This window comes from Brienomyrus brachyistius, chromosome 15 (assembly GCF_023856365.1).
Source record: "Brienomyrus brachyistius isolate T26 chromosome 15, BBRACH_0.4, whole genome shotgun sequence".
Classification (NCBI taxonomy): Eukaryota; Metazoa; Chordata; class Actinopteri; order Osteoglossiformes; family Mormyridae; genus Brienomyrus; species Brienomyrus brachyistius.
In genome coordinates this window covers 11,450,958-11,478,086 of record NC_064547.1, presented here as the reverse complement: position 1 = coordinate 11,478,086, position 27,129 = coordinate 11,450,958, and the positions used below count along the sequence as shown (strand labels likewise).

The following is a 27,129-nucleotide window of genomic DNA, read 5'->3' as shown; positions in this document are numbered from 1 at the left end:
TAAAATAAAAGGCAAATTTATAAAAAAACTACCTGATACATAAAAGCACTATATGAACAAAAGTATTGGGACACCTGGCCATTAGACCTACAGGAACTTTTATGACATTCCATTCTAAATCCATTGGCATCAATATGGAATTGGTTCCCTGTTTGCAGTTATAACAGCTGCCATTCTTCTAGGAAGGTTTTCCGCACGATTTTTGAATGTGTCTGTGGGAATTTTTGCCCAGAAAAGGGCCTTCCGCAAACAAATTTGGAAGCACAGAATTATCCAAAATGCTCATGGGAGTTTTACTTACGTGAAAGTGTACTGAGGTCAGAAGGAAAAATGATTGATTCAGACAGATAACCAAACAAATTGTAGAGGAGGTGGGTCCAAGCAACTAGAGAAGGCAGGACCAATCAATCAGGTGTCTTGGTTCAGCATCCTCTAGTTGCTTGGACCTACCTCTGCTACAATCTGATTGGTTCTCTCTGGATATGGGTGGGTGGGAGTTACAGTCTAGGCTTTTTGGGGGCAGTGGGGAGAGAGGGGAAAGTGTTCAGCATCTTGACTGCTTGGTGGATAAAACTATTCCACAGGCTGGTAGGGCAGGCGTGGAGGATCCAGTACCTTCTTCCAGATGGCAGCAGACTGAAGAGGCTATGTGGGTGGGGTCTTCCACAATGGTGACTGCTTTGCAGGCTAGGCGGGTGTAAGAGGGGAGGAGGAGTCTCCCACAATGCTGACTGCTTTGATCTTTGCTGCTGTGTTCACTATGCACTACAGGGTTTTTTGATTGTTGGCAGTGCAGCTTCTAAACCACACAGTGATGCAGTTTGTCAGTATACTTTCTGTGGTGCCTGGATAGAAAGAGGCCATGATTTCTTACCGGGCACTAGTTCTCTTTAATTTGTGGCGGAAGTGGGGGCTATCATTGCCAGTGATGCAGTATTCTTTGACCAGAAGAGGGTTTTTTGTGACGTGAACCCCCCCAAAAATTTGGTGCTGCTCACCCATTCCACGGTAGTACCGTTTATGGGCAGCAGGGAGTGTCGGGTGTGTGATCTGCTGAAGTCAATGATGAACTCCTTCATTTTGTCCACGTTTAAAAGGAGACTGTTGTTACTGCACCACATGGCTAGTTGGTTCAACTCATTCCTGTAGTTGTAGTATCATTGTTCGTGTTAATGAGACATTACTGTGGTGTCATCTGCAAACCTGAAGAAGAGTTCGGTGCCGAAGTTTGGTGTGCAGTCATGGGTCAGCAAGTGAAGAGCAGGGGACTGAGCACACATCCTTGGGGAGCCCCCATGCTCAGTGTGATGGTGACAGATTCAGCAATGAGACGTTAAGTTGAAAATGGCCATACTGTTGATGTTTAGGAGTAGCTGACAACAGTATTTTTGCCACATCGTAAACACACACTATAAGGTTTTACATAAGTGTTGCACGCGCTGAGTAATTAGATGTTTCTCCAGAGAACATTCCAACTCATTTATTGGTGGTTACACCTGCAAAATAAAACGCAGTTGTCTAACCTATGTGCAGACAGCTACATTTTACCATTGTCTCTGCTAATTTCCTGTAAAGCAGATATCGTCGTACCATTACGTAACTGAGTAGCCGCCGCTACTCCCTCGCGGTGGGGGTGGGTCTCCTTTTAGATGTAACAGGGAAAAGCAGGTGAGCTTCCCATCCCGCACCGGCCATCCAGCGCGCATGCCAACAGACAACAAAAAAATCAACGAAAAAAACACCTGCCATGTAAGTGTAATGTGTAGTAAACGATATGTAAATGATAGATTCATGTAGTTTCATGTCACAGATGGAGTTATATATCACATTGCAAATTGATTCAGCCAGTACTTTTAGAAGTAATACAATTTGGTGAGTGTGTGAGGAGTACAGCTAAGATGGGTGGAGCAGGTGACAGGGTTGTACGGAGAATATGATGTTGTAGTTTCCCAGCCCCCTTTCTTATTTTAAAACACTAATGTAAATCAGTATAGCAGATTTCCATAATAAACCACAATTACTGTAAAGATGTTGTTTCTAATATGCCAAAAAGAATTGAAAAAATAAGGCATGATGAAAAAGGTTTGGGAGTATGATGCAGATTTGAGATCATGTCATAAGACATGAAGTCAGATCCGAGTAAAAGATGTACTATATGTTGCTCACCTGACTTTTCTTCCTTCTGTTTCTTATGTGAGGTGCAACTAAGGTGACTGGGGGTTGAAATTTAAACCATGTGTCAAGCCTACAATATTTTGCAGTTACTGATGCAAATCATATGGTTGGGTTTGTTTTATTTCAGAAGAACACTCAGGGAACTCTGTTCAATTTTGCCTTCCATATACAGTATGTGAGTCAGATGTTTTCCTTGACATTAAAAATTATGTTTGAGTAGGTGACATTTCAAATGCAAATGCAAGGGGAATTTGCAAACAGGGTCATTACTCTAAGCCAGGTGCACAGAAACAGGAATGAATAAGTCCTAAACTAAAAAAAAAACTGTTTATCTCCACTGTCGTCTCAAGAGTGGGCTGCAGCATTAGAGTGGGCTAATAAGAGCTTCATACTGTACATACATATCTATGGCCATCTGCATCCATCTATTCACAGCAGTCCACAACACTTTATAAAATCGATATATTCCCTTTGCTTTCTAATGAAAGGTAGTTTCATTTTATTTGACACCTAGCTAGACATGGGCAGATACATCTGCCTCCAAGTTTCATAGGTTTAGGACAGTCTTGGTGCATCTTTCCTTGCTGCACTACGCTGAGACTCCTCTTACCCCTTAGATAACAGAGCAGGGTCTTCCCTCCAGATCCGGCCAGCTGCTTATACTGAGGAAGAAAAAAGCCCTTTAACAGAACACAGATGAATCTGTAAAATGTATAAAGGGAGAAAAGCACTACAACTCTGGATTGTCAGTCATATGCATGGCTAAGAAGGAAAGGGAGAAAGAGTAATAAAAATGCATAGGGGCAATAATACATTGGCACAATTGCAATTTGATGATTCAAAATTGCTTTTATTATTCTTTTTATCTAAAGCAAAATTAGACATCAAGATTAGGATGTGAAATAATAACATCCATCATTACATTAGTATCATTACAATAACCTGGACTTTCATGTAAGGTACCCAATGCGCCAGCAGGACTAAGGAGATCATCAGAATGAAAAGGAATCAAGAAATGGACAATTTCCTTTGTATTTAATTGTCAAACTTATCTTTGGGTAACTTTTTCATATAGGGGTTTATTTTGGCTTCTGAGATGGAATTTTGTTTTAGTCTGCAAATGACTTTGCTTCAAATGAAACTACATAAGGAAAACTCCATAAAAACATAAGGAAAAATAAAAATATAGAGTACTGGAGTGTGGAGTGACTGGGTAGAAAAAAATGGAGTGTAATAGAGAGTCTTTTGCTTGGCTTCTTCTGCCATCACCAATATGAGTAGCTGCTTCCTCTCTGAGGTGCTCAACAATTAATGTTGCCCTGTTACTATTCTCCGAAGCAAATGGTAGCCTGTTCCTTCATTGTTTTTATGTCAACATAACTGTATACTGGAGTTTCACAGAAACTACAGTACATGGACATATGTTTCTGACATGGTATATTTGAAATTACTCATACTGTATGTAACTCTACTAACTCTGTGCCATTCAGATGAATTACAGTAACTGCCTTATGGCATCAAACATTGATGGGCTTTGCAGCTCTTTGGGAAATTATTACACTAGGAGCATATATGGACATGATGGACAATTGTTTACACATTTTAGCAAACTGGTGTTCCTTTTTGATTGCATGCAATAGCATCTCTGCTCAAAAAGTATTTGAACAAGAGTTGTCAGTGATGGAATGAAAAACAGAAATGTTTCAGTTTAATATCCAACTATTGTGTTTGATGTAGGTAAAGGAAAAGAGTACCATAAAATTGTCTTATTGTTTTGTGATTCACCATTAAGACACTGTGAGGAAATTTAGAAATATAGCTCAAGCACACATTTTCATTTCAGACTTAAATATTTTGTGTGTTTTGACAACTGTGCACTGACAAAGAATATGTGTGAATGCACATGTTGGTACTTACTGGGCTGGAAGTCAATCTGACCTATTTAGACTCTGGACAGAGTTATGGTCCTGAGGATATCACTGATTTTCTGCGGAAAAGCAGAGTTTAGTTTTGGTGCTCTAGATTTTGTATTATCTTCATACTGGAGATGTGATTTTGGTCTACTTTGCTCTATAGACATTGTATCCAGTCATAGAACAACCCAGGTTCCCTTGGAACAGTTATGCTAATGGAAGGGAAAACTGTGGTCAGATAATTAACAGAAGCTCTATGTTAGGCCAAAAAAAACTCACTTTACTGTTTTTAGAAATAAAATCCAATTTATGGTTTCCTTACATGGAATAAAAGAGTTCTGTTCCTCTGATGTCACTTTGTCGATGTTTCATGCTTTGAGTGCAGAAAGGTAAAACGCATATGTTGATCAAAATAAACAACCTAGTGGCCATGTTAGAAAATTTTAATGGTGTGCACCTACTGAAAATAAGTGCTTGCTTGCAAAAACAACATGAATGAGCGGTCCAGGGCCAACGGAATCTAAGGGGCCTGGACCTTATTGATATTTTTCTCTATGAGTCTTTCCCATTCTTCGGACAGTAAATATCTTTGTTTATTTAAGTGCAAGTTAATTTGTTTTATGTATTTTTACTTTATATTTTGTATTAATTGAATTAATATTTTTGGGTTGTGGAACAAATTATCTGAGTTTACATTATTTCTAATGCGAAAACTCACTTTGATATACGAGTGCTTTGGATTACGTGCACATTTCCAGAACAAATTATGCTCGCAATCCCAGATTCTACTGTATACTTCAGTGCTGACTGAGTGTATGGTAACTTAAGTATCTGTGTAATTATGTATTTAACGTACAGAATCACACCTGAACATAACACATAAGATAATGTGTACTTTTCAAGTATAAAAGTTCCAAGGCTCCTGTTACATGGCAATTATCTGTTCTAAACTGTTAACTACAAGCAATTAAAGTAACATAAATCTTGTAATTAACTCACAGCTACCTGTACACACTAGATTAGAAAGTTATGTCTCACAACTGCTATAATGAAATTAGGGTTCAGTGACCCAGTGAAGTTTACGCATTTATTTTCTTATTTAACAATTAATATTAAACTCTGTAATGATGACTTTCAGGGCAGCATGGTGGTGCAGTGGTTAGTGCTACTGCCTCCCAACAAGAAGGTCCTGGGTTTGGTCCCTGCGTCGGGTGTTAGACTTCTTTGTGTGGAGTTTACATGCTCTCCTTGTGCTTGTGTGGGCCCCCACCAGGGACTCTGGTTTCCTCCCACAGTCCAGAAGTGTGTGAGGTAGGTTACTTGGTGAATCTAAGCTAGCCCTGTAGTTGAGTGTGTATGTTGATGCCTGCCCAGGGTTGGTTCTTGCCTGTGCCCATTGTTCCCGGGATAGTCTCCAGTCTCCCCTGCAACCCCAGTTGGGATTAAGTGGTTACAGTGATGGATGGTTAATCACATTCAAAGTTTAATGAGTTGCAGTTTACGATTATAATATAACAAATACATTTCAAAATGAAAGAAATGTTAAACTGTCCTGTTCTATTACATTTACTTTCTGTACTGTTTGAAAGTTAACAACTAAAGATTAACTGCAATTCTACCCATGTATACAAAAATCATTCACCACATCACCCACAGTTCTGAAACATATTTGCAGCTTATCTTTTGGAAGCAATATCCACTCAATACGGCCAAAATCTTCCCGACACAGACAAGCAGCATTGAGACCCCCAACAACAAAGGTCTGAACTACGCAATCCTACACACTGAGCCATCATGCCACCCAAATTAGAATTATTTGAAATCACCATCACCCCTCCGTGGATCATGACCAGCTAACTGCTTAGTGTTTTCACTTAGGGTACATATAATTGATGCTGCTGGTTTCTCAAAATGCTAATGCTGAGGCGCACAGTGTGTAGAAGTTGCCAACTCTCTACAGAGTCAATATCTACAGACCTCCAAACTTAGCTCAAGAACAGTGTGTAGAGAACTTCATGAAATGGGTTTCCATGGCCAAAGAGCTGCATCCAAGCCTTACATCACCAAGTGCAATGCAAAGCATCGGATTCAGTGGTGTAAAGCACTCTGCCAGTGGAATCTAGAGCAGTGGAGACGTTTTCTTTGGAGTGAAAAATCATCATTGAGCCAAGTGTAAATTTTGGTGGAGGGGGGATTATGGGGTGGGGTTGTTTTTCAAGGGTTGGGCTTGGCCCCTTAGTTCCGGTGAAAGGAACTCTTAATGCTGCAGCATTTGAAGCCATTTCGGCCAATTTCATGCTCTCAGCTTTGAGGGAACAGTTTGGGTAAGGCTCCTTCCTGTTCCAACATGACAGCACACCATTACATAAATCAAGTTCCAAAAAGGACATGGATGAGTGAGTCTGGTGTGGAAGAACTTGACTGTCCTGCACACAGTCCCGACCTCAACCCAATAGAACACCTTTGGGATGAACTAGAGCAGAGACTGAGCCAGGCCTTGCCCAATCTCACAAATGCTCTCCTGGAAGAATAGTCAAAGTTTCTCATAAACACGCTCTTAAACCTTGTGGACAGCCTTCCCAGAAGAGTTTAAACTGTTGTCCTGTTATCTGGGAGAGGGAGATACAATCAGCCCCCCTCTTGGACCCTGTTTATACCAGAGGCTACCTCTGGACAAGGGAACATGAGCGGCTCAAGGAACTAGAGTCTACAGTGCAGGACTCGGGGCCAGATCAGAGAGGTCCCACTCACAGACATCTAGAGAGTCCTCTGTTGTGTTCACTCACTGTTAGAAGTACTCAGGCATAGAAGTACTCAGGCATACACACAGACTAGACTTCTGTGACAAAACTGAAGAACACAGCACTAGGAGGCACTCTTATCCAGGACTGACGAGAGAGCAGACAAGCAGCAGCTGGAGTGATCTATACAAGGGCTGAAACAAGAGGTAAGACAAAAGAAGCAACGGGTGTGACTCTTTAGAGCTACACTAGGGAGAGAACGAGGGGGCAGGAATGTGGCATGTGGAAATTATACAGGTAACAATACTGTAATAAAAGTGATGTGAATATGGTTGCACTTTTTATTAATCGACTTTTATCTATTGCATGTTATAACCTGTAAAAAGGCTTTTACTGTCTCTTCTTTTCTTAAAATTCACATTGATTTTCCAAATGATGGGTGTGGGGGGGCAGGGACATGCATTCCAGACTGATTAACCTATACATGCACAGCTAAGGTGAGCTACAAGTTGAACAACGAGTTATAGCTTGACTACGCCATTTAATTGGACTGCTGTCCTTGACTCAGTATACAGTGCATGGACAGGAGGGGAATCGATTAATTGACCAAAGTATGTTTGACTCTGCCACAATAGGTGGTGATATGGCTCCTTCCAGTTGACTTATTATGCCACAGACATAAATAAAATAAAATAAAATGAATAATAATAGGTATTTGGACAAATAAAGTGACACAGACCTTAATCACAATCCAGTTGGTAGAACAGATAGAAGAAGACCAGGATGGCGTGACAAGAAATAAAGTATTTTGTATAATATATTATGACAGTATGGTATTGGAAGTTAGGTGGTGCAGTGGTTAGCACTGCTACATCACAGCAAAAACATCCTGGGTTCGATCGTGGGTCCTTTCTGTGTGGTGTTTGCATGTTCTCACCATGTCCATGTGGGTTTTTGCGGGGGACTCTGGTTTCCTCCCACAGTCCAAAAGTATGCAGGGTAGGCTGACTGGCGTGTCTAGTTGTGTGACTGTGTGCGCCCTGCGGTGTATTGGCACCTGCCCAGGGTTGGTTCCTGCCTGCGCCCATTGTTCCCGGGATATGCCCCCCACAACCCCAGTGGGGACTAAGCGGTCATGATGATGGACGGATGGTATTGTAAATTTTTTAAATACTGCAATGTGATTTTCTTGTAATAAATATTGGGGTATTCATGAAACAAAAAGGAGTTCAGCATAAATTGCTCACAAACCTGACCAGGAGTGATTTAAACAGCAAGGATTATGATTGTCTCTGAGAACGCATGCAGCATTCAAGCAAAAGCTGCAGATGTAGACTTTAAGCTAATTTTTAAACATATACTAGATAATCTTGAAAATGATCATTAAAATAGCAAAACTTGCTAGGCTTTTTTTCCTGTGACAGAGTAGTAATGTTTTGGTGAGACTTCCATATAATATCCATAAAAATTTGAACGTAAGAAAAAGCCTGATCTTAATCTAGCTGACAAACGATGAAAGAATTGGATGTGGATAACATGCTGTAAAAAGTGAAGGGGTCACTTTTTGAATTTTGGTTACAATTGGCGTTTTGGTGTGAATGTGTCCGGTCCGGTTTGGGAGTAATGGTGACATAGCAAGGGTAGCACATCACATTTGCATAGACTACATTTCCCACCATCCCCTGCTCACAGAACAGTAAAGCTCTACACATCAGTTTACTGCTCAGCTCATTTATTTATGGCAACATCTTTGAGTAGGTGCTAATGGCCAGCTATTCTGTTCTGTTTGGTGGTAAAAGCATGTATTGTACTTTCTGAATGTATGAAGGTATCCATAATGCATGTATGACTGCTTTAAGTGAAGTGTTACCAAATATTCTTTACACACACACACACACACACAAGACATCAAATTTGTCTTAATTATAGTGATATCTTGGTTGAAACTTGCAAACTAAACTAGAGAAAATAATCTGTCTGTGGATGGTGGAAGTGGTGATGCACAGAAAGTGTTCTAGGAGGGAAAGAGTGTAAAGAGGGTGTGACCTGGGTAGCAGGCATTTTTCTGGCAGTGGGAGATGTAGAGATGTAGAAGATCTGTGCCAATTATCGTAAATGCTGTCTAAACAATCTTTCACAGTAGATTGAGACCCTGAGGAATCTGGTTACCCAATAATCACACCATGATGTATCCAGTCAGGATGTTTTCAGTGGTGCAGTAGAAATTCAACAATTTTTGATTTCTACTCCAAAGTTATTTACTGTAGCCATTTCAGAAAGAATCCATGACATATGGCAACCTAAATGAAGGACTTTATTTATAAAAACCGTCTTTTACAGCATTCTGTAATTTGGGTAATTAAAGATAGAGTAGGTGAACATGTTAGTTCACTCCAGGCATCCTCTGTGATAAATGGTTGGGCAAGCCTAGAACATGAGAGAATGGAGGCTTGAGATCTTGTGCTAACCCCTCTGTGTTGCTTGGTGCCACAGGTCAACAACAATGGCCTAGTTTCATTCCTGAGAGAGGTGTCTCAGTTTACACCTGTTGTCTTCCCCATCTCTGGAGATCGAAGAGTGGTTGCCCCCTTTTGGGCAGATGTGGACAACAGACATGCAGGGCAGGTCTTCTACAGAGAGACCAAGGACCCAGCCATTCTTCAGAGAGCCACCAATGACGTCAGCCAGCATTTCCCAGAGTTCCCCAGTTTCACTACCTCCTGGGTCTTCATTGCTACCTGGCATCAAGTTACCTTCTTTGGAGGCAGTTCCTTAACACCGGTATAATTTTTATTTATCTTGTTCCTGATAATCCTGATATCTATTGATGCTCAATGTCTTTCTAGTGTTTCTGCACGTCTACATAAGCATATGAATGTCATATGTCATGTCTACAGGTCTGTAGTGCTTCTTACTGCTATATTGACATTTTAAGTTGTTTCTATACGTAAAGAAGGTTCAAGAGTGTCAATGCTTCATTGTACTACCAACAAACTGTCCACTGTTTGTTTTAATCTGGTGTGAAAATGGTGCAAACTCTGACATCACCTGGATTAAACTTCCTGCAGGTAAACACATTCCAAGTCATTCTCATCACTGACGAAGAGCTGTCCTTCACCATCTTTCATTACCATAATATTACATGGACTACTGGAATGCATGCTAGCAGTGGAGGAGACCTTGTAGGCCTTGGTGGAATTGCAGCACAGGTAAGGCTTCTTCATTCCTCACAGATTTCACTATAGCCAATCAATTATAACCATGTACCCCGAACAAATAAGAATTGTGGATTCAACTGCTGTACTCTGGATGGTCTTGGATGGTCTTAGATGGCCATTGTTTGTACTCTAGATGGCCCTGGGTGGTGGTTTACACTGTCTTGCCAATATACATTTAAATAGCAAATTTGGCACAATTTGATTTGATTTATTAGAATCATTTTAAATTAGAATAACAGCCAAATGAAAAACTAACCAAAAAGACTCCGACAACCCAATTTGATTTCTTGTATCTGCTGCAGTAGCTCTACTTTAAGGCCTGTGCCAGCGGGCTGGATTTCTTGTTTAGGCGATATGATGGGAGCGCACTGCTGTCTCCCCAGGCAGGCTTCAATGCAGGCGATGGTCAGCGCTACTTTAATATACCAGGCTCTCGTACCAGTGATGTGGTAGATGTGGAGAGCACCACTAATGTGGGCTACCCTGGGCGCTGGGTCTTCCGCATTGATGATGCACTGGTGCGTGTGGGTGGCTGCAACCATTCAGGTAGGATCCTTTCCAAAGCCTGGTGTACTGTGGGGCCCACAGAGGAGCCTTTGAGTGGCTTATTATTACAAAAATGCAATAGATTTTTTATTCATACAGTAAAAAAAACTTCAGCAAGCAATGGGTATTTTCATGGCCATATTTGTACAAGTTCTTTTAGGTTCTTGGGGAAAATTACATCCCTATTCCATTGTTTTGATTTCTTGTTATGTTAAACTGAGTCTGTGTAGCTGAATTAAACCTATATAGCTGAAGAAGTTAACAGGATAAGTTTTCCTGCTGCATGTGACTCTTTGTTCATCTATGGTGTTTCCATGGAGAGGTGTATCTGTCCCTCCCCCAGCATTTGTGTGCCAGAACCTGAGGCCCTGCATGAATGGAGGACGTTGCATCGATGACTGCATCACAGGAAACCCATCCTTCAGCTGCTCCTGCCTGGCTGGCTTCACCGGAAGGACGTGCCAGATAGGTCAGCAGCTCCCTGATAGATGTTTTCTGCTTTCATCCAGCAATGCAGCATTTTCTGTTTCCGTACCACCGGGACTGAATTTTACATACCATGGCACTGCTTGATGTAGTGGCTCCTTTAGTGTAGCTGATCAGCTCCACCATACTGCACAATGAAGCCTTTTCCACAAGACCTGCCAATCCACGGATCATTTGATTTCAGGATATCTTAACACCACATTTTCCTACCATGCTTCTCATACCAATACTTTTTTCCATTTTGAGCGTCAGCGTCCATTTGTCGTCTGTGGTTTTTCTTGTGTTTTTCTCCTCAGATGTGGATGAATGTGCCTCACACCCCTGTCAAAATGGTGGCTTGTGCAAAGACCAGACAAATAGCTACACCTGCGTGTGTGGACCGGGCTACAAGGGTCAGTTGTGTGAAATAGGTAATAATATCCTGCAGTTCTTTATCCTTTGGATAATCATGACAACAATTTCATCAAGTATACATTGCCAGAAAAGGGGTACAGCTCTGGTACAGTTTTGTTCCCCAAGGTACAAACAACATTAACATACCACCAATGGTACAAACATGTTTGTTTAATTTCTGCACATCAAAAAGTACATTTACCTATAGCTAGGGTACAGGCAGACCCTTGAGGGTACAGCCCTAGTGATAAGGAATTGTACCCTCAAAGGTACAGATTGGTACTTTTTTTTCTTCACAGCATAGCAGTAGGTATTGTTAGGATTAAAACAGTGACTTACTGTAACAGGTGGATGTTAAATGTCAAGTGGAAATGCAATAGACCTGGATTATGACTATAAAATACAAGCAGCTTTGTTATTTGTTTTGGATAAAATCCTTAGTAAGTAAATAATAAAGATGCCATAGTGTGAGCTTTTCTCCTCAAACCCCCTTATTCTACCTGCTCTCAGGACTAATCTGGCCATCCTAATAATGTCCACATAATGATAGCAGCTGAGCTGAAAAATGGACACATTTATTTTTAGATGCAATAACGTAGGTGGCGTTATTATTTAAAAAGTAATCCAGTGTAAATTCCTAATAGGTACAGATGCTAAACTGTGTATATGTATACTTGTTTATATTACAGACATTGATGAGTGCTTGGAAAGGCCTTGTCAGAACAAAGCACAGTGTGTCCAAGGCGTGGGCAATTTCACCTGTCTGTGTGCTGCAGGCTTCACTGGGCCACTGTGTGAGACAGGTGGGCAGCTGCTGTCAAAGCATAAGTCCTCCATAATTCTCAAATGATTCTAAATGTTGGTCATTAGTGCCACAGAAAGTATTCTACACTAATATTCCATCCAGGGACAATGTCTCACCCTACTATTTAATCCTTGCTTGTATGTCCCCTTGGACAAATGTGTCTGATAAATAAATTTATGTCATTATTTTTCGAGTAAATGGACCTCAATAAACCATCTCAATAACTGGAATATTTTGTGTTATTTCTACTGATTCAGATGTTAACGAATGCGAATCCGAGCCATGTCTGAATGGGGGAGAATGTGTCGACTGGTTGAACAACTATACTTGTACCTGCCCTGCCTCCTTCACTGGAATGCACTGTGAAACAGGTGGGACAAGTCCTGATTTTCCCAGTCCAGGGTTCCCATCCATACTCGCCCCAACTCCTGACCTCACTCTCTGCGAACATTTGACTGTACGTTTTCCACCTTTGCTTTTGTTTCAATAGCTTTTTGGTAAAAATGTTTACATAGCTTATGTATGACTTACTTTCCATTTCTGTGTGGCATCCTGTAATATAACATTTTTACAACAGGAAAAATGAAAAGATGAAATCTGAATAAACTTGAACGGGGAAAATTGGATGATTATGGCTGCAAACCACATGTTGGAATAAGCCCGCAAGCTTGCCGGAACATTCCGGAAGCATATTGTGTTTTTAGAGTCTTTTTTAGAGTCTTGTTGTGGTCAGTGGTTGCTCCACAGAAGCGGATGTCTGAGCTGAAAATCAGGACCTCTCAGCCAGTTCTCTACTCATCTATGTCAATATAAGATTTCTGAATTTTAATCAACTTGCTAAACTGTGGAGTAAAGTTAAATTGTTATAAGAATATGTAATTATGTAACACATTTTGCTTTGTCATCTTGTTCTGTCATCCTGTTTTACCAACGTTGCCTGGGATAAGATTCACCCCCCCCCCCCCCTTAATGAATAAGCAGTTGGTTGAATGAATGGTTTTGCTTTGATCTGTATTTTTATTTAACTTCAACTGGAAAATACAGATTTGTCTGTGCAGATTTGATTGTTTTCATTGTCAAATATTTCTTGATTTTATTTTACAGAAATCGAGATTCAGGGGAATTTCTCATTGGCTGTAACTGAAAGACTAACAGGCACGTATTTTACAGTTAAAGAAAGAATTATTTTCAATGTTATAATTCATAAAAAGATGACATGAAAAGTAGAAATATGTTCAACATTATTCAAAGGAAATTATTCCTATTAGTGTTTTTTTACATGGTGCCCCTAGGAAAATGTGTTTAAATTTAGGTCTCGTTTCCGAATTGCATCAAGTGTCTTAAGCTCTCCTGTAAGCCAAAAGATACAATCTGGAGAACAGCAGCTGTGCTTACACTCTAGCTGTAATTCTTGAATTTTACAGCATCCTGAGAGGGGGAAGGATGTAAGAATCAATCCTGTATATATATCAGGCCTTTAATATACAACTGCATTTGCTTACCAGGTTACTATGGCCATAAATGCGAAGGTGTAATTAATTAATAGTGGAAGCTAGAAACAACAGTTGCCTGATGTTTTAAACAGTTATTTTATAGTGTTTTATAAGTTTGCCGGCAAAAAGAGATGCCTGAATAGACTGCAATGGTGTTTTTTTATGAGAGAAATGTTTTGAATTTAGTATTTTTTTAAGATGAGGAAGTACAGTACAGTTTTATTTAGATATATGTTTTTTTTTTTAAACTTGACTTTAGGGTCTCACCTTGGATACAATATTATGTCTAAAAATGACTGCTGTTGAAACATTTTCCAGGATGAAGTGAACTGTTCTTAGCTTTTTAGTGAATTATTTTACACCATTATATAGTGTTGCACTGTTAATTAATTTTTGTTTTCGAAAAGTGTCTCAGCTCTGGCTGGTTGACTTGAGGGATTGGTTTCACCTGTTGAAGCCATTCACTGCGTGCTTTTGTTTTGAAAAAAATTGCGTGAGCCATTGCAAATTCATGCAACTCCTCACCCTTAAGCTGAAATAGCTATCAGCATTTATATAGGCTCTCTTAAATCTCTGGAATTCCTTCCTGCCTCGCTCATTTGGATCACGCAGTGGAAAAAGGCCCTGAGTACTCCAAAGCAGGAGAATGAGTGCAGCAACAGGACATGGAGAACACCTGATCACTGAAGATACTGATCTCCAAGCAATTACCAACCATTAATTGCCATTAGTCTCATATTTCCTTATCAACAAACACATTCCAAGATTTCAGGAATGCATCATTCCTCATTGAGGATGTCTGAACATTAGAAAGAAGGGATTTAGTTGCTACTTCCTTTGATGCCCTGAAGTTATGGGGTGGTGGGAGAAGTTGATAGAGGAAAATAAAATCATATTTACCGCTATTGTGGGAGAAACACACACGTTCAAACACCTAGCCCTGTAAAATATTTGGGAAAGATGTGCTGAAAGTGAAACATTTGTGTCTTTGCAGAGGAGTGCCAATGTCAAAACGGGGGTGTATGTGTGGATGTAAGTGGTAGCTGTGACTGCCCATCCAGGTACACTGGAGTATACTGCCAGTTTGGTAGGTACTTCCTGAAACCTTCTCTAATTATTATTAGGACCATTTCCTTGCATGCAGGGTTTTTTTTTTGAACAGCAGTTTCACAAAATTGCCAAATACCAGGGAAATTGTACAAATGATCATAATTAAACCGAATAATAATTTGCCTAGATAATACTAATTCCTCTAGTGACATTTATTTGTTGACATAAAGAGAGAACTTGTTTGTGAATCTTGTTTGTCACTGTGAATCTTGTGGCCTTTGCTTATGGTTTGTTTCCATCTGTCACCCAAGAGGTCACTCAGACCCCATGCAGCAGCAGCAGCCCATGTCCAGATGGGGGGCCTTGCCTGGAGTATCAGGGCACCTACCTGTGCACCTGCCAGACTGGAATGACTGACATAGATCACAGGCACTTCTACCCCTTTGGTAAGCAGCTAAATAACCTTCACATTGTGCTCTAGGTATTTTGATCCCAAGAAAAAAAAACAAACATGTTGGTCATAGAGTTCTGACCATAAAATACAATAATATGCGTAATATGTTCTGAGAAATCTATGCAGAAAGACCAAAGATGAGTGTCTTGGTGCTGTCAAATGAGTGTATGTGTGGGTGATTCCAGTGCAGACGCAAGCAGTCTGCGACTCCTCCCCCTGTCTGAATGGAGGCTTCTGCTATGAGCGGGATGGGGGCTACACATGTGAATGCCAACATGGATACAGGGGGAGGCATTGTGAGAAAGGTAATACCATTCCTACACTAACATGTATGACAGCACAAACACCACCCACCAAGGACACTGTCTTTTATTTTGTTTTTTAACAATGATCCAAAAATGAATGAGCCTGGCCTCTCCCAGGGGTGTGGCTGTGGAATATTTGCTTACCCAATCCCACCCCCCTCTTCAGATTTGTTCTGGCAAAGGCACTGACACAATTTTAGTATTTAATATATAAGTATATAAAATTATATTAAAATTAAGTACTGAGAAATTTAAAAAATTAAAAAGGGCTGAAACGAGCTTAAAGTCCCTGGTGCAGTATTGGAATAATTAAGCATGTTTCATGTCTCCCTTCAGCCAGATTGAGTGTCTGTGCCTCCAGCCCCTGTCGTAACGGCGGCTCCTGCATAGAGGAGGCGGGACAGTACTACTGTCTGTGTCCCTACAGGTTCACAGGGAAGCATTGTGAAGTTGGTAAGTTTAGCCCTGGGTGAGCATGAATGCCTGCATATGCTGGACCACCATATACCTTGGTAACACTTCATAATAACAGTACATGAATTAGCATGTACTAATACGTGAATTAGTAATTTCTTGACTATGAACTAATGATGAGCTAAGACATGTATTAATCAAGAACTAATGAAGAACTAATGTAACTATGACATGAGTCATATGAATTAAGGCATGAATAGCACCGCCTTAACGCGGTTCCTGCATGTTAGTTAATGTATTAATTAACACTTTGCGGTAAACTAAATCAAACATGTTCTAAAAGAAAGATGGCACAATGCAAAATCATTTAGAAATTTGTCACCTGCAGCTGTCACAAACATCAGTGAATGCATCACTGTATGTTGGATGACATTGATATACTTTAAGTGAAATAGAGAGTTCTATTTAAAAATATTGTAAGTTGATTTATAAATGCTGTTCATATTGATTGTAGTAACCTTTCTTGTTCAGATTTTGTTAATTTTGTAAAAGGAACATGTCAGTGCAGTCATACAATTGACTCTTTTTGGAAATTTAAGGATAAGAGTGGCCGCCCATTTGAAATCGTCAAGTATTGAAAAATTAAATACCATGTCCCGTGTTGAACAAATATGGGATGCAAATTTTTCTGTATTGCCTTACACCATCCCCCCTCCCTGGTGAGGTGGCCTCCCTTACTTCTGTATTTATTACTGAAGTGGCAACCCTATAGTTAGGATTGGTAGTTTGACACAGGCGTGCAGCTCCAGTTAGCCAAACATGACATGGTGAGGAAAAAAACGTGGGAGTTTGAAAAGGCTGATTGCATTAAATTCTTGGGTTGATGACATGTAGCGGACACCATTAAAGTAAGTGACAACAAAGGAAACTATAGGTAGTTGACAGATGTGCTTTTCTGCTATGGTGATGTTATGGATTTTCTTCATACAGTATGTTTGTGTTGCATGTAAAGCAAAACAGTAATGCTGCATAGACGACTCATGTTTTAATCAAGTCACTCTATGATTTTTACTTGTATCTCTACAATTGCTGTACTTCAGAAAAGGGGGACCTATCAAACTGTCAATTTCTAAGCATCAGAGCTCAGCATGTTAATAGGTATATGTTATGGCGGGCCATGCATGGTGAATGGAAGATCCATAGTGTGGCTTAGAAACACAAAGGCAACTTTATTTCAAACTGAACTCAGAAAGAGAGGAAACAAAGGGGACCTCAAAGAGTCTAAACCAGGGGGGTCAAACTCCAGTCCTCAAGAACTGGAGCCATGTGCAGCTTAGCTCTTTCCCTGTTCCACCACAAATGATTCCACTCAGGAGCTGTGTGATAATTAGCACAAGGAGTTGCAAGGAGTTGAATCAAGTGTGTTAAATGAGGGGAAACCCAAAAATGTGCAGGGCTCCGGTCCCTCCAGGACTAGAGTTTGAAACCCCTGGTCTAAACCCAGGCAGGTAGGTAAAATGAGAACTTAATCAAGGCTAGACTAAACATGAGAGAACCACTAACTCCCAAAACATTTCGCAAGCCACCTTCAAAGAATTCCAATGATCACCTGAAGTACAGTGGAATGGCAGGCATACACAGTAATATCCCGATAACGAGGGCTTCAACAAGGGACAGGGGCAGGCTACTACTAATCAACCAAACACAAAGGGCTATGAGTAACAGGTAACAGGTGAGACGACGGACACAAACAGGACAAGACGGGGACCAATCCTGATAGTATATAATTTAAGGCTTGGGAAAGAGGGCAACATTTTGATTGAAATTAGCAACCAGTAGAAAAACCTTTAGGACAAGAGTGTTATGAAAAATTGTATATGTAGCATTAAAATAATGTGATAGTAATGAATAATACTGCATATGATCAAGATTATACTGCGGGGGGGTGGTCAGTGTGGAATTTGATTCTCTTTTTGGTCAGCAGCTGCCAGTCATAAATATTCATGATGTCACTGTTGGATATGTCCACTTTTTGATGATTGTGATTTTTTTCTATTGATGGAATAGACTTATTCTGCTCTGTTGACTGATAGTGTTTGACATTTACTGAAAGTGTGATGTATTAAATTAGATGTATCACTAGTATTCACGTTTTTACTAGTTAACAGTTAATTTCATGATGGTCGCTTGTATTGATTACATCACAACTGTTCGTTGATGTCTCTGTAAAGATAGATTTCTGTTTCTGGTGCTAATGGTGCCTCATTATGTTTGTTTAGGTTTGCTCTGAAATAATGTATTTCTGGAGATATGTGCTTTTCACTTTTTGATATGTTTTCTGTGTCTCAGGAAAACCGGACCCTTGCTCATCCAGCCCCTGTCTAAATGGGGGCACCTGTTTTCACTACATTGGAAAGTACAAGTGTGAATGTCCTACTGGCTATGGTGGAAGGCACTGTGAAGTAAGCAGAGCTGCAGCCCAAACACTGACAAGTAGGTAATCTCTGTCTCTCAGTTCTAATACTATGAATATCCCAAATTCTTCAAAATTCTAAGCTGTTTCCTGTGTTCAGAAATCCAGTACATTTATATATTATTGTTTTGTAATATCATATAAATTTATAAATGTTAGATATTTAATGCATTTGGTTGCACGTAATAATACCAATATATTTTAAAAATCAATCTATAAATTCATATATATATATATATATATATATATATATATATATATATATGCAGACACACACATATATAGGCATAATCAGAAAAAGGTTGTTGTTCCTCAAAAATGGTTCTTGATATGGGAAAGCGCCTATTACAGTATGTGCACTGCAAAAGCTTATCTGTCTGTAAATTTGCAGAAGAGGATTCTATTTTTAAGTTGCTGTGCATACACTTCTACAGAGCAGTTCAAAAAGTAATCGTAAAAAAATGTCCATGTTCTCTACAAATGAGAGTGGCATATGTGAATGTCGGTTCTGCTTCGTCATTGTGACCTACATGGGGTTCCACACAACTGTAGAATGTAAGCCAGGGTGCACTGAAGTTGTGGCAGCTCTACCCCCTATTTAATATGGTGTGTTTTTGAAAGTAAATAAAGGATGCATATAGAGCACATCTATTTCTTATGGAACTTCCTGGAGTGCTCTAGCTAAATTTTAATTACAGTACCCATACATTTGATCCAGGGCTGGATTGTGGGCCACCTGCTCAAGTGAAGAATGCAGATGTACAGTTCACCTCCAGCACGCCTGGCTCCATAGCACTGTACACCTGCCACCGTGGATACATGCCCCAACCTCAGGCCACACAGAGTATATGCGGGAGCCAGGGGGCCTGGAGCCAGCCCCCTGTCTGCAAGGGTAAGGCTAAAACGCTCACTGATTTGCTGTCCTCCAGGGAGCTCTTCAGATAGAAGCCAAAGCACTGGGGGAGCAGTAAACCACTGCAGGGTCACTGGGAGTAAAGCATTATAAGTGCAGAGATTTATGCTAAAGAGATTCGACAGGAAACACAACGATGCAGTGAAACATCACAGTACATCGTAATTGTGATAAAACAGGCAAAATGTAAACAAAATGGCTTTTCAATCTGTATTTTTTAGACCATTGCATGAAAAGTGCTGTGACTTACAGGTCATTTTGTGTTCGTCGTATTTCCCAGAGATCAATGAGTGTCTGTCCCAGCCCTGTCTCAATGGGGGCACCTGCCAAGACCGGGTGGCATCCTACCTCTGTTATTGTGCCAATGGCTTCAACGGGCTACGCTGCCAGACAGGTATGAAAGGTTCATTTCTTATCTGTGTCACTGAGTTCACATTGTTTGCTGTGCCTGGATGTGTATATCTGCCTGGGTGTGTATATATTTGACAGTGCTGTATAGTTTATGTGTTTGCATATACCTTTAGATGAGAATGAGTGCCTTTCGAAACCCTGCAAACATGGAGGCATCTGTGTTGACCAGCCTGGCTCATACTACTGCCACTGCCCACAGGGCTTTGCCGGACGGGACTGTGACACAGGTATGCTGACACCAGCATCATCTACAGTCATGTGGAAAAAAATTGTACACCCCAGTAAATATATATTATAAAATATCAACATGTTAGTATTAAATCTTGTTCTTTCAAATTATATCTGTAGATAAAGGTGATGTAATTTCAAAAAACAAGAAACAAAGTCAGTTATTTACAAAAAATAAATTAACTAAGATGCTAATTTCCACTGAGGAATTAGTTAGGACACCCTCACATTCATCACTATTTTTAGAAAATTCTAGAATAAGATTCAGATGTACCATATCAGGCGAAAATGGTTAGAACATTGTTACAGAGCTTTTTGGTGGAGCCTGTTTTATTTAAACCATAGACATTTAGTTTGCTCTGCTCTTGATTTTTGCGAGTGGTATCACCTTGGTGAGATCCAAAGAGCTATCTGAGGCCTTCAGAAAGAAGCCTGTAGATGCATATGAGTCTGGGAAGGATATAATAAGATCTCAAGAGAGTTTGGAATCAGCCATTCCACTGTCCAGAAAACAATTTACAAGTGGAAAACATTTAAAACAACTGTCAACATGGCCAACTGGCCAACTGTCAACATGTTGACTGTCAACTGTCAACATTGGCAGGCTGTCCTAACAAATTCAACCCAAGAGCAGACCGCAAGATGCTGAAAGAAGTCTCCAAAAATCCTACAATGTCATCATGGGTCAAATAGGAAGCTCTTGCCACAGTTGATGTCAAGGTGCAAGCATCTACTATCAGAAAGAGACTGCACAAGTTTGATTTACATGGGAGCTGTGCAAAGAAGCAACCCTCACTAAAAAAACATCTGGGCAACACTGAAGTTTGCCAGAGACCCACCTAGAAAAGGGGACTTTTGGAACAACGTGCTGTGGACTGATGAGTCTGAAATTGAATTATTTGGCTGCAGTAACAGTGGACATGTTTGCCGCTAACCAAAGGCAGCTTTTGAGCAAAATAACCTCATACCAACTATGAAGCATAGCAGTGGAAATGTAATGGTTTGGGGCTGTTTGCTGCGGCAGAACCTGGCCAGCTCACCATCACAGCATCCACTATGAATTCTTCATCATTTCCGAGGGTGCTTGAGGACAATGTGAAAACATCTGTTGAGAAGTTCAAGCTGAAGTGGGGGTGGACCATGCAAATGACAATGACCTAAAACATTCCAGTAAATCTACCAAGGAATGGCTTACAAGAAAGAAATGGAGAGTTCTGGAATGGTCAAGTCAAAGCCTGGATCTGAATCCTATTGAAATGCTGCGGGGTGATTTGAAGCGGAAGTGCATACAAGATACCCTTCAAACATCACACAGCTTCAGGAATTCTGCATCGGAGAGTGAGGGAAATTTTCTGCCAGTCGATGTCAGAGATTAATAGATGATTATAGAAAATGTCTCACTTAAGTTATTTCAGCCAAAGGGGGAAAATACTAACTATTAGGGCAAAGGGTGTCCTAAATCTTTCCTCAGAAGGAATTGGCATCTTAGTTAATTTCCTTTGTTAAATAAGTGCATTTGTTTCTTGTTTGTGCATAAGTCATGCAATTACATCACCTTTATCTACAGATATAATTTGAAAGAGAGTTAATGTTGATATTATGACATTCCTTAAAAAAATAAATATTTAATGGGTGTTCTAATTTCTTCTTGTGACTGTATACTTACCACTTTATTATTTTACGTTTCTTTTGAAAATATGGGATGTTGTTTAAAAAGTTAAGCAAAATGACTGTGGTGACTCCTACACCCCAGTGAGGCCTGTAAGCAAATTGCATTTGGTCAAATACATGCTCAGTTTTACTTAGGATTTCAGACTACTAATTTTTCATCACAATTGATGGGAGAGCCACTGGTCTAAAGGGGTTTAGTGGTTAAGGCTTTAGGGGTAATTGGATTTGGGAACAGGGACTACCACAGCATCCTTCCAGACCTCGGGTATGTGTTGCTCTGTAGAGACTTATTATTCAATAGTATCTTTATCTGTTTTTTTTTTTTTGACAGAACCTGCAATATACTATACTTCAGCAGTATACTGTATATTGTAAACAATTTAAGCCGGGGTATCATTCCCAAGACACAGTCTGTATTTGTAGTGTCTGAAATTTGATGTGTAATGCTGGCAAAAAACAATGATAATATAACCTATAGTCACATATACTTTCTCATGTTCTTGCTGTGTTTATATGTATTTATTTCACTTTTAAAGAACTGACAGGATGTGAATCAAACCCTTGTCTGAATGGAGGGATGTGCAGAGGCTACATGGGAAGTCGACTGTGTCTGTGCAAGGATGGTTTCATTGGAAAATTTTGCCAGACTTGTGAGTTGAAATAATCTAACTATTACTCTAATGTAACATGATCCGCATGTGTTCCAGAAGCTTTTGCTCCAGAGGAATCTCATAACTCCACCAACTAAATCAACCTTTGTCGCCTCCTAGTGGAGAATCCCTGTGTACTGCAGCCCTGTGGAAACCGAGGCTTCTGCTACACTGACCAGAAGGGGAACTACACTTGCACCTGCAGGGTGGGTCACACTGGAAAAGACTGTGAAAAAGGTTAGCAGCAATGTCAGTTCACTAGAATGACAATCATATTTATGTACTGAGGGATGCTGGGATAACTGAGCAAAACCTGAATGCAATTTCTCTCTTTGTTTAAATCCAAGAGGGCTTGTGCACTAAACAAATTTGGTAGGGGTTCCACACTTCTCTTTTAGATTACAATCATGTCACACATGTTTCCCCCTTTTAGAAATTTCAGATTTTACAGTTAACTAGTTGGCTGTACTGTTACGGGTTAGAAAGGAGTTATTCTGAAAAATTGGTCAGCCTTTATCAAAGATAATAATTAAAAAATTCAAAATTCACAGCCACATACTGCTTATTAAAATATTGTCCAAATGTGTTATACTACTGTATAGACGTATTTGAATTAAGTAGTTGGTGTAAACAGATTATCCCTAATATGTTTCGTTCATTAACACATTCGTAATTATGGTGAATAATTCAGTTACTTAGATATTGCTGTACATTACTCTGCCATCGTGTTAACAACTCTTTAAGCTTTACTAAGCTTGTGCAACAAAGCTTTACCTGGTTGTACCTGGTCAGATTTTCTGAGTTTTATAACAGTACTGTAATATTGCATGGGTATGGTATCTCCAGGATGTGAATTACATGGATAATATTAATATGGCATAATATTAAACATAAGTCAGGCTGTATACCAAGAAGTCTGCTTTTTTTTCTTCCTTAGATCTGTTGCCACCGTCCGGCCTGCATGTGCTGAGGGTAGAGGAATCAGAGGTAGAGCTGCGCTGGGACCTGCCATACTCCCCAGAGAAGCTCATCAGTGGCTTTGCTGTGACGTATGCGCCACTAGGCCGTGGTGCCCGCAAGACAGACTTCCTGGACAGGCAGCAGTCCAGTCACCTGCTACGTGGCCTCATACCTGGTCACCTCTACAACATCTCAACCTTCTCTGTCAAGCGCAACAACAACAGCAATGACATCAGTCAGCCTGCTGTTGCCTTTATTCGCACTAGTAAGCATTCTCACTTCTGCTTTCTTTACAGCCACCTACAATTAGACTGGCTAGTAGTTTTAATCAGTGCCCAGTTTAGGAGGGTGAAAGCCCTTAGGCTAAAGTCATTGCTGTGGCCCTTCCTAAAACATAAAATGCTGCTGTGAAAATTTGAAAAAAACTGGGCGTCCTACAATTCAGGGCCCTTGGCTACAGCCCAGCTTAACCTCTGCATTAATCCAGTCTTGCTTTTAAAGGTACCATAGAATGCAAATCTGACCTTGGCATAGTTGAATAGGAAGTTTGGCATGGAACTGACATACAGTGATTCTCATACACTATTGAAATTTAAATCCCATATATATATAAAAGAAGGTGGTAAAACAGGCTGATTCAAAAATCCTGGACTGTCATGTATCACGCTCCCAATCTTAAAGGAACAGTTCCCCCTAAAACTGAAAAAAAAAATTTTTAAAGGGGCTTTAGTGCTATCTGTCCGTCTAGGTCCTTCTGCTGGTAGATGCCTAGTTTGGGAGTTATCGGCCGTAGAAATGTCAGGCTTCTCTCAAATATAATGGGATTGAATGGCACTATTTCTGTGGTGATTAAAGATCCAGAAAAATACATTTGAAAAATGAAACAGCAATCTCTCTTACCAGAAATCATGAACAGGCATATCTTTAAAAAGATTTTTGCTTAAAAAAAATCATGAAGATTTTTTTATATTACAGCAGATGTATTCTAAAAGTATTTTCATAATTTAAAAAAAAGTAACTATTCTCAATACTTTTCCCTTTACTCAATCTTTTTACTTTACTCAATCAAAATGTAATGTGTTCGAGTCTCCGCCAGGGTCACATGTGTGTGGAGTTTGCATGTTCTCCCCATGTCGTCGTGGGGTTTCCTCCGGGTACTCCGGTTTCCCCCCACAGTCCAAAAACATGCTGAGGCTAATTGGAGTTGCTAAATTGCCTGTAGGTGTGCATGCGTGAGTGAATGGTGTGTGAGTGTGCCCTGCGATGGGCTGGCCCCCCATCCTGGGTTGTTCCCTACCTCGTGCCCATTGCTTCCGGGATAGGCTCCGGACCCCCCGCGATCCAGTAGGATAAGCGGTTTGGAAAATGGATGGATGGATAAAGAGTACACTCTAAAGTAAAAATAAAAATACTGTATATTAAATACATAAACCAGTAACCATTATCATCATCATCATCATCAAGTATTATGCATTGTTCATAATTGTAGGTATTGTATTACTTTTACATGACTGCCACATGACTTACATGACAAGTAGAGACTTGAGATCTTGTAGACTTGAGATAGTGCTATAACCTCACTATAAAGCAGCCAATCACAGCAGAGCTCATCAAAGTATCAATAAGCCCACCAAATAAGGATGAACAGCCTGTTTCATTCTAGGGCCAAATAATAGAGTTGTAAATGGGCCTGTAAAACCACTTCTAGGCATTCTTTGACCAAAGCAAGTCTACAGACATCAGAGAACAATTTAAAATACTGAAAAATGCATTCTATGACACCTTTAATATTCTCCTGTTGTTATTTGGGCTCTCTGTACTGTATATGAACACCGTATATTACAATGTATGTAAACTCATTGACATCACTGGATTCTATAGTACTGTTTCTTTTTTAATCTCATTGGATTGATGAGAAATATCCTCATCATCAGCACCAAGACCAGACGTATCTGTAGACTGAATTGGTTGCTGTGAAGTTTTGATGATATTACTCTGCATGTGATGTGCAGGGCCCCGGAAAGTGGAGGAGCTGCAGGTGGTAAATGTGTCATCCTCGCAGATCTGGCTGAGCTGGCGGGTGCAAACAGCCCCCCACTCTGCCGTCAGCCAGGTGCGCGTGTCACTCGTCCCATCGGATGGTGGTGGGGCACACATTGCCCTGCTAAATGCAAGCAGCACTGAGTACAGCTTCAGGTCAGAATTCTCAAGGGGAAGCCAGAGAAGTGCTGACAGTCAGCACATGACATTTCATTAGCACATCGCAGTACTGTTACAGGGTCTCACTCACCTTATTTCTTGGTTTCTGTACTTCCTGCTTCCTTTACATTTATGGCATTTTAAAATTCTTATTTTTGTGAATGTAAACAAAAGAAGAAAGACCCCGGAGTACTACTGCATGATATATCTTGTAATTGCAGTTCAAATCTGGTTCCATCTTGTCTGAATGTATTGTAGTGATCTTGTGGGTCATAGCGGTTTGAATGAAACAGTGCACACAGTTTCACCAGAATTCCCACCGTTTATTACACAGGCTAATGTCAAGCAGTCTTCGTCCCCTCAACATCAGTACAAACTAAGTGAGAGATATTTACATGACACCGACATGTTTAACAAAAAACACACACTTTACAGGAGACTGATGCACTGTACAACACTTATTTTTCACAAACACAAAGCACATGGGATACATGGAGGCCCACATTAATCAGAACAACAACACCACTGTTATAGTACCGCACAAAGGATGCCGGTAACCTGTCTAATTGAACTGGAACTGACTGGCTGTGCAGCATCACAGACTTACTGAAACGGTTCCCTTTGGGTTAACTCAGTGCAATTAATGAACTACGACTGACCAATAGTAGCATGAATGCAAATGTATGAGTTTCACATTTCATTAGGTTGGTCTCTTATCTCAAGACTGGATAAGTGGCTATTGCATATGAATAGATGAATAAATGCACAAAATAACAAGTGTGCACTAAGTTAGGTTAATGTTGTTACTGGTGTTGTATGTTTCTGGGTCAGTTCCCTTCTCCCAGGCCACATGTATACTGTGGATGTTCAGACGCAAAGTGGGTTGAGGCCAGAAGACCTACCTTCCACAAGCCACTCTGCTGGGCCCCTGCGTATCTGGACCAGTGTGTACCTCTTTCTTTCTTTCTTTCTTTCTAAACATATGCACCACACACTCGACTATACCATTATACATTTATACCTATGCAAATCTTACACCTAAATATATCCACGAACTTAGCATTGCCTGCAAGCTAATTATGGCCTAACTAAGCTGGATCATTACTGGTTCATTGCTTGCCTTGCATACATTTGATGATTGTGTTGCTGTTGCTATTATAAGTCTAACTACTTTGATTTGCCCTTTCAATGGTCCCAGGACCTTCACCCCCCCAGAACTTCTCCCTTGCTCATGTGACTGCCACATCAGTGCGGTTCATCTGGGACAGTGACTCCCGTAGCCTCCCAGATGGCTTTGTGGTGAACGTGACATGGGGCCTGAATATGAGAAGTCGTTATCTGCCCAGTGGAAATGTGGGCTCTTACGTCGTGCATGATCTGGTCCCTGGGCAGCACTACCGGCTAGCACTGACAGCTGTCTACAACACTGACCATCAGCAGATACACAGCCTGCCTCTGACCTTGGCTTTCCAAACCTGTAAGTTCCATCTATGCAATTTTCACATACTGTACCAAGGGCTGATTTATTACAGTATGACGGTTTCAGCCTCTGCATCTTGCCTGTTACATTTTCTTGATTGTTTTGGCAGATTCCTCAAATGACAATTTGCAAAACAAAAAGTGTAATCCCC

At 40.4% G+C, this 27,129-nt stretch overlaps 1 protein-coding gene across 3 annotated transcripts in view; it reads left to right on the top strand.

Annotated features, from left to right (window-relative positions):
- sned1 (sushi, nidogen and EGF-like domains 1) overlaps positions 1-27,129 on the top strand; it is a 39,186-nt gene that overhangs the window by 1,973 nt on the left and 10,084 nt on the right. For all 3 annotated transcript variants that reach the window (XR_007382470.1, XR_007382469.1, XM_048975861.1), the window contains exons 2-23: positions 9,323-9,610; positions 9,898-10,038; positions 10,431-10,593; positions 10,937-11,062; positions 11,376-11,489; positions 12,162-12,275; positions 12,535-12,648; positions 13,382-13,432; positions 14,765-14,857; positions 15,132-15,266; positions 15,460-15,579; positions 15,916-16,032; positions 18,343-18,486; positions 19,185-19,358; positions 19,660-19,773; positions 19,904-20,017; positions 22,226-22,339; positions 22,460-22,576; positions 23,277-23,564; positions 25,312-25,495; positions 26,330-26,442; positions 26,697-26,975. Coding sequence is in view for 1 of the 3 variants with exons in the window: in XM_048975861.1 (XP_048831818.1) it covers positions 9,323-9,610; positions 9,898-10,038; positions 10,431-10,593; positions 10,937-11,062; positions 11,376-11,489; positions 12,162-12,275; positions 12,535-12,648; positions 13,382-13,432; positions 14,765-14,857; positions 15,132-15,266; positions 15,460-15,579; positions 15,916-16,032; positions 18,343-18,486; positions 19,185-19,358; positions 19,660-19,773; positions 19,904-20,017; positions 22,226-22,339; positions 22,460-22,576; positions 23,277-23,564; positions 25,312-25,495; positions 26,330-26,442; positions 26,697-26,975 (3,217 nt within the window). In the remaining 2 variants the exon portion in view is untranslated. The remainder of the gene's footprint in view (positions 1-9,322; positions 9,611-9,897; positions 10,039-10,430; positions 10,594-10,936; positions 11,063-11,375; positions 11,490-12,161; positions 12,276-12,534; positions 12,649-13,381; positions 13,433-14,764; positions 14,858-15,131; positions 15,267-15,459; positions 15,580-15,915; positions 16,033-18,342; positions 18,487-19,184; positions 19,359-19,659; positions 19,774-19,903; positions 20,018-22,225; positions 22,340-22,459; positions 22,577-23,276; positions 23,565-25,311; positions 25,496-26,329; positions 26,443-26,696; positions 26,976-27,129) is intronic.